This window comes from Camellia sinensis, chromosome 6, assembly GCF_055761805.1.
Source record: "Camellia sinensis isolate YWXY chromosome 6, ASM5576180v1, whole genome shotgun sequence".
Lineage (NCBI taxonomy): Eukaryota > Viridiplantae > Streptophyta > Magnoliopsida > Ericales > Theaceae > Camellia > Camellia sinensis.
Window position 1 is genome coordinate 190,572,776 of NC_138966.1, and position 8,601 is coordinate 190,581,376.

An 8,601-nucleotide genomic window follows, 5' to 3' on the forward strand; every position below is an offset into this window, starting at 1 on the left:
TTCTAATTCGTCACTAAAAATATAATGGCATTTTTAACAACAAAAAGATTCAGTTCTTAGAGAGCCATTTTTTACCCAATTTTTGGTCAGTAAAACCTTAATAGGTTGTGGGAATTTTTATTGATATATTTTTTGGGGTAAAATACACTTTGCCCACTTTATGTATGGTCACTTTCTCATTTTTATCCGTAAAGTTTAATTTTTTCCCCTTTAACCTTTCATGTTTAAGTTTTTTATACTTTACTCCTAAAACTAACTTCTGCTCAAAATTACACAAAAAATGTCACGATAACTATTACATAATATAAAAAATATATTATTATATTGGGATTTGAGTTTGTATCAAAGATTTGAGTATATATATAAAATAAAGGAATAGGATCCCCTCCAATTCATATTTTGGACTGAAGGGTGCGGTTTGGACTTGTGAAACCCACTGCGAGTCTCGTTTCGATGATCTAAATTGTTTTGTTAGACACTTTGTGTATTTTATCCACACAAAAAATTAGGTCAATCCAATGATTGTAATTTGTTCAATTTATTGTGTTTTTAAACCAAAAAAATGTATGATTTATTTTTAAAAACACAAATCTTTTTTGTTAAAAAAATGATAAATTGAATAAGTTATAATTATTGTATAGACCTAATTTTTTGTATAGATGAAATATACAAACTATCTGACAAAATAAACGGTTCAGATCATCAAAACGGAATCCATAGTGAACCCCACGGATCGAAACAGTGACCTCCAATCCATAATAAAATATTTTTATAAAATATTTAAAATATTTTTTGAAATAGAAAAGTCAATAGAAGCATTTCAATAAGCAGTTAGAAAAAAGATATTAGAAATGGATTTAGTTGTTGAAGAACCGTTCACCATTGAATTAAATGGTGAATGAGGAAAAAGGTTACTCATTGAGGACTTGGTAATTCTTCTCTCATTAGCATTGGAACACACTTAACGAAAAATTCAACTACTCTTATCTATATTTATATTCAACTACTTCTGTCATCTAAGCGTTCGGCCCTAGGATATCATATTACATGATCATCATCTAAACATATAATAAAAATTAATTTGACAAAATAAATAAGTAAATAAATACATAAAAGATTTATCAATTTTATATAATTTTATCTTTGATCGGTAGAAATAATTTTAAAAAATTCAAAAAAAAATTGACATTTATCTTTTGTCAAATTAGTTTATATTTTATCAAATTGACAACTTCGCCATGAAATTGAGCAATGGTATCTTTAATTGTCCTTATTTGGAACAAGATTCAAAATTTATAATCAACTGTGTCACAATTAAAACATTAAAGATATGAATTCCAAACTATAAAGGCTGTTAGTATAATTCACCCTCACAAAAAATTCAACTACTCTTATCTATATCCATATTCAACTATTCTCGATGGGCCATTTAATGCCCCAGTCCAGATGGTATCTAAGCCCTGTTTGGTAGAGCTGTGGGAAAGTGCTTAGAGCTTATGCCTAAACAGCTTATAGCTTATAACTTTCAGCTTAAGCTGATTTCCAGCTTATTCTTAAAGCATCTCCTGCCCCACTCAAAGAATAAGCTGTTTTCTGACTTCCACAAAGCTATAAGCTATAAGCTATAAGCTAAACCAAACACATCAAAATAGCTTAAACTAAGCTGAAAGCTGAAATAAGCTGAAATTAAGCTGTACCAAACAGGGCCCTAGCCTTTTTTCTATCAGCATTATTGGGAGGTTGTTGGGCCTGCTATATTAATTAAAAATGTTAGACAATTTCTCAATCGCTCCTAATTATATATTGTATAAAGAGATGTATAGATGCGTATGCCATGCTAGCTTTTCAGCTCATTTCAAGCAGATGGACATAGAAAGTCCAATTTGCTTTCCTTGGGAACAGTCTTAAATCCTTTGGAATATAATGACAAATTCAAATATATTGCTCAAGCACTTATTAGAAAGGGGTTTAGTTGTTGAAGAACAATTCATCCTTGCATTAAATGGCTGAGGACTTGGTAATTCGTCTCTCATTGGCATCAGAAAATATTTTATTAAAAATTCAACTACTCTTATCTATCTAACTCTATAAATAGACAGGCTTTCCATGTTTTGATATCTGTCTCCTCCATCAAGCAATTGGGCATAGACATTCCAATTTCCTTTCAAAAAAAAGAAAAGTACAATTTTGTGTTTTTTTGTTTTCAAGTGATAAAAATGGGCACTCACTTTATCCTTGTAACCATAGCCATTATGGCCTTGGCTTTCACACTAGTCTCTGCTTCAGACCCTAGTCCTCTACAGGACTTTTGTGTTGCTATCAATAACTCTGATGGTATATTTCATGCTCATCTCTATCTCCCAACTTTGAGCCTTCCAAACTTAAGTTTTAGATTTTGAAATATGATTTTAGTGACAAAACTTATTCAAAGCAGTTGTATTTTGATGATAATCAAACCTCATTTTTTTGGTTGGAATTATATATAGTCCATGTCAGTTTTTCATTTTGAAGTCAAATATTGATTGATTAAATATACTTTTTGTAACGTAAATATATTTTTGCATCGTAAATATGTTTGTGTCATTTTGATAATCAATATTTTAGTATTCAAAGTATTAAATATGCATTATATTTTGTCTCCCTCACTGTCATCGTCAATATTCAACATCAAAATACACAATATTTTATGAACAAAAAGTACACATCAGCTTAAAAAAGGGTTAATTACCCTTTTGGTTAGCAAAACATACGATATGTTTCATTTTGGTCTCCAACATTTTAATTATTTTAATTTGTAAAGCACCAATTTTTAATTTCTTAGAAGTCATTATTGTAACATTATTGAAAATTGATTAGTATTTATATAACTTCTTATTTCTTTCACCCAATCTTATTGAAGCACAACTCCATTTCCTTTGGATGCAGTGTTCGTGAATGGCAAAGTCTGCAAAGACCCAAAGCTTGCCACAGCTGATGACTTCTTCTTTTCCGGCCTCCTTACACCTCAAAGCACATCAAACCCAGTTGGGTCGAAGGTAACTCCCGTAAACGTTATGCAAATACTAGGCCTCAATACTCTTGGCATCTCCTTAGCTCGCATCGACTTTGCACCTTATGGCCTCAACCCACCCCACACACACCCTCATGCAACTGAGGTCATCGTGGTTTTGGAAGGTACTCTTTACGTCGGCTTCGTGACCTCCAACACCGACAACCGTCTTTTCACAAAGGTTTTGTACCCAGGAGATGTGTTTGTGTTCCCACAGGGTCTCATTCACTTTCAATTTAATAATGGAAAGACTAATGCAGTAGCTCTTGCTGCCCTAAGTAGCCAAAACCCCGGAACCATCACAGTTGCTAATGCAGTGTTCGGGTCAAATCCAAGGATTTCTGATGATGTTCTTGCCAAGGCATTCCAAGTGGACAAGAAGGTGGTAGACTATCTTCAAGCTCAATTTTGGTGGCCCAGCAACTAAAGAAAGAAAGAATGGAGAACCTATGAATCTATTATTTGTTAAACTTTAAATAAATATGATGCAATAATTAATAATTGCCTTGGTTGTGGATGATATTCTTAAAATTGTTTTCCTATGATTTTACAATAATGAAGTTTGTTAGTAGTACTCTCTCTCTCTCTCTCTCTCTCCCCCCTTATATAATGATGACATTCTCATGATCTTTTTCTAGGCTCCCTATTGATATAATGATGACACTGTTGATATTTCTCTAGGCTCACATATCAAACTTTTGGTTATTGTAATCTTCCAATTATTTTTGAGCAAATTTCATTTTTACCCCTATACTTGCACACGATTTTCAATGGCACTCACAGACTTCGAATAATTTCAATTTTACTCCCATAGTTTTTGAAATTGTATCAATTTTGCCCCTGCCATCAAATTTGAAATGGAAAAAGTTAAAAAAAAAATTTGTATTTTGGCCCCAAATTTTAAATGATAAATGCAAGTCTACCCTTTCATACCTGAACTCACCATCTCTCCTCTTTACACCTCTACAACTTCGTTGGCCACCACTATCGGCGGCGGCGGCTAGGCCTCCTCCTCCCTCAACCATTGCAGGGTTTATGGACTAATGGTGAGAGTTGTCCAGGTCCATTAGATCTCTTTATCAGTAACCACAGAGTGAATTCAAATTGCAAATTAACTTCCCAAATAACTAATGAGTCAAACACAAAACACAGACACATACAAAAGAGAGATATAGAGAGAAATTGTAATAACCCCCATACTGTTTACTGATTAATGACTGATTGATTACCGATAATCACCGATTACTGTTAAACGAAACGGATAATGACTGATAACTGACTGATAATTGAACTGATTAAAAGTACTGAACTGACTGACTGAAAATTGGAAACCGAATTGATCGAGTATATGTTAGTTAAATTGCATTCTATCTGTTTGACTGTATGATTATCTGTTCATGCTTATATGTTTAAACTGCTAATTGAAGGCCATATCGGCGGCCGAATTAGAAACCGATTGATGTTCCATGATCCTCAGAATTAATGTGATTTTATGGTATATTTATCTGAAAGTTGATTGGGTACAATTAAATTAGATTAAAATAAGCTAATTAAAGAGTTTGACGTAATTACACTTTTGCCATTGTTAGTGGGCCCTTATTATAACATGTTAGAGCCTTGGTATGCTTGAATCAAACATTTTGCTCAGCTTATTTCTTGCTTTTGCCGACTAGAGGGAGAGAGTTAAGGGAGAGAGTTAGATTTCACCTCTTTTGGCTTGGTTTTGCTTGGAAATTGAAGGAATTGAAGTGTAGATTGCATAATTGAGCTTCCTTGCCTATAATTCTAGACTTGGGTAAGAGATTTAACCTTCTAGTAATGTATTTGAACTTGTTCATGCTTAGTTCTTGAGCCTCTAGTGATTTGAGCCTTGAATTGGAGCCTAGTTCATGCATGCATGTTAGAATTGATGAGTTTTGAGTTGAATTCATGGTAAAATTGTACATGCATGCTCATATTTTTACAAGAGACCATGAACTCATCATGTTTTGAAAGATTTGGCTCCTTAGAGCATCAAATTGAAGCTTTGAATTGATTTGAATTCATGCATGTTTGCATGTTCTTCATATTCTTGAAAATGGGTTTGAATATGGTTTTAATTGACTCACCTTTGGGGCTTGAATTCATAAATTGAGCTTTGAAACTTGTTATACATTGAATTTAGTTATGTTTTCCAGAATTTGGGCCCAAGAGGTCGAGTTTGGAGTGGTAGAATGCTTGGTTTGAGCTTGGGAGGCATATCTGGAAATTCCAGATTTGGCTTCCTCGCTCGAGCGAAGGATTCCCCGCTCGAGCGAGCACCTTTGTCCAGGGCTCCGCTCGAGCGACCATCGCGCGAAAAATCACAGCATCCAGTATTTTTACTGTTTTGCAGACCGCTCGAGCGAAGGATTCCTCGCTCGAGCGAAGCCTTTGATTTTGGAAGCCCGCTCGAGCGAAGAAAGTCTCGCTCGAGCGAGGCTCCTATTTTCAGCAAACTTTGCAAAATGTTTTCTACGTGTATTTTTGCATCCTCATCCCATCCTAGGCATTCTTAGGCCTAGTTTAAGACATCTTGATGAGGATATCGATGTAGAACACACCAAGGCAAATTAGGGATTAAGTTATGTTATTTCCCAACTGTGTAGCTTAGTGTGTTCAATCTGTTAACTGTGTAGGGTTGGCGACTGGAGAGACACGCTCTAGCATACTGTAGCCCAGAACTCTGTGAGTAACGATTGTGTAAAGATATGTCATAAATGAATATCTTCTGAACAAATGAACTGTACTGTTTTCTGAATTGATTACTGTTAACGGAATGAATGTATGTCCTATATTCTGAACTGTATTGTGGCATCCTTAGCACCTACTGTTTACTGTTACTGTTACTGTTACAGAGATCTCTGTCGGTTCCCTCGTGGAACCACTACTGTTTACTGACTGATGGCCATCATTACTGTTCGGTCTTTTAAGACCTACTGTCACTGTTATGCTAATGGATGTACCACATATGACTGTTTACTGTACTAAACAACTGCAATACTGATTGAATTGAACTGTTTTCATTACTGTAAGGACATTCATTCTAAACCCCTTTACGCTTTATGTTATTTACTGGGCTTTAGCTCACTGCTCATATATATATGTAGGTGTACAGGCACCAGATCGGAGCTAGGAGCGTCAGGGTAACTCCAGTTTTGTCAAGCCAGCCTTTGTGCCTCACTGCGAGGTTCCGAGTTGCCATGCTATGGCTTGGGGGTGTTTTGTTTGTTTTCCCCCGCCTGTCTTCATACTGTCTAACTGTTCTGTATAGACTGAATGTTTACCGTACTGTTATCAAGGGATTAGGTCCCTGTACTGTGTGACTGTAAATTCTGTGTAGACTGTACTGTTTGTGTATGTTTGAATGCATGAAAAATCTTTTTGGCATACAGACTGTCACAGCTCATTGGACATTGTTTAATTACTGTATTGGCTTCCGCCAGGCCCTGTACTCTGTTTTACTGTATTACTGTTAAGCAGGCCTTCGGTAATCTCGGATTACTGGCCGGTTACGGTGCTAAACCCATAGGGCCCGGTTTGGGTCGTGACAGAGTGGTATCAGAGCGATACTTAACCACGAGTTATACCGCACACACGTGTCCAAATGAGCTATAGGGTGTCCTAGAAAAGTAATTAGGGCATCTCATGAGCATGATAAGTGTGTGGTTATGTTATGACTGAATACATGCTAATGTGGTAAACTGTTAAACAAATGACTGCTTATGTTTAAAACTGTTATAACTGCTTATAGTGAAATGGACAATGCAAATGAACCTGAATCCTCGTCTACCGAGGCAAGAATGGAAAGAATGGAAAGAATGATAGAACTGATAACTGCTAGACTTGAACAACAACAGAACCAACCGCCCCCACCTCCTCCTCCTCCGGTACAGCCGGAACCTAATGTTAATGTGAATGATGGGGATATTATTGCTCTGACCCAGAAGTTCAGCAAAATGAAACCGCCATCCTTTCAGGGAGGCCTTGAACCGTTAAAAGCTGAAGCTTGGGTTCTGGAAACAGAAAAACAATTTGAAGTGTTCCCATCTTTAGAAGCGAATAAAGTACTGTTAGCTACCTTCACCTTACAAGAAGAAGCTAGAAGGTGGTGGATGTTGATCCGTGACACAAATACTGTTATGACTTGGGCTCAGTTCAAGGAGTCCTTCTTTGAAAAGTATTTCCCTCAGTGTGTCAGGGATAGAAAGGTGACTGAATTTGAACAGCTGAAGCAGGGCACAATGACTGTTGCGGAATATGAGACGAAATTCACCGAGCTTACTAGATATGCACCGCATATGGTGGATACTGAATATAAGAAGGCCAGAAAATTTCAAGGTGGCCTTAATGTTGCAATTCTTGACCGAATAAATGTTTTGAAACTACCGACTTTTGTGGGTGTCCTCGACCGGGCATTGATGGCCGAGTCGAACATTGCAGCAGTGAAACAATCTGAAACACCAATAACTGAATGGCATGGAAAAAGGTAGGGTTTCAAATTCAAGAAAGGCAAGCGCAACCCGGCCAACAAGAAACAGAATACGGGGACGACAACTAGCCCCAGTCAAGGGAGTGGATTCATTCCACCCTGCTCTGTATGTGGTAACAAGCATAAGGGGGTTTGTCACAAATTATCTAGAGCCTGTTACAGGTGTGGTAAGGTGGGCCACATGGTTAAAGATTGTCCTTCTGCTCCTCAGGACAATAGCAAAGCTGCAGCCAGCGGCGCAGCATCAAACGCTCCACCAAAATCGAACCCTAAAGCTACCGGAAAAGAGCCCATGAGGCAAGGCCAAGTGTTCGCACTAGTACCGGGAGATGTGCAGAATACCGAGACCGTTGTGTCAGGTATTCTCTCTATCTGTACTCAAAATGCATATGTATTGATTGATTCGGGGTCTACGCATTCTTATGTATCGCATGCTTTTTCACGGAAATTGAATAGACCCTTAGAACCTATGAACTATCTGCTAGCCGTATCATCACCCGTAGGGGGATCCATGACATGTGCTTATATGTACCCCGCATGTGAAATCATTGTTGGGGATATGCATCTGTTTATTGATTTACTGCCATTGAACATTGATCATTTTGACGTAATATTGGGGATGGATTGGTTACAAAAATATCATGCCACTATTGACTGTGTGACCAAGCAAGTTGTTTTCCGTCCACCTGGTTTGCCTGAATTTGTGTTTAATGGGAGTGGAGTAGTACCTCCTCCGTATCTGATTTCGTCTGTGAAAGCTGTTAAACTGATTAGAAAGGGATGTAAAGGATATCTGTGTTCTGTATTGACTGTATCTACTGATGTTAATGTTAATATAAACTGTATTCCTATAGTCAGAGAATTCCCAGACGTTTTTCCAGAGAATTTGCCAGGGGATTTGATTGACAGGGAGATTGAATTCACCGTGGATGTGATTCCCGGAACACAGCCAGTTTCGAAAGCTCCTTACCGAATGGCTCCAACTGAACTGAAGGAGTTGAAAGTGCAACTACAGGAACTACTGGATAAAAAGTTCATCAGA

The 8,601-nt window shown here is 37.1% G+C and overlaps 1 protein-coding gene across 1 annotated transcript; it reads left to right on the forward strand.

The window, feature by feature from the left end:
- The first annotated feature begins 2,130 nt into the window (after positions 1-2,130).
- LOC114305414 (putative germin-like protein 2-1) lies at positions 2,131-3,623 on the forward strand. The gene is made up of 2 exons (XM_028250488.2): positions 2,131-2,334; positions 2,926-3,623. The coding sequence occupies exons 1-2, from the start codon at positions 2,217-2,219 to the stop codon at positions 3,474-3,476; spliced, it is 669 nt and encodes a 222-aa protein (XP_028106289.1). The 5' UTR covers positions 2,131-2,216; the 3' UTR covers positions 3,477-3,623.
- The last annotated feature ends 4,978 nt before the right edge of the window (positions 3,624-8,601 follow it).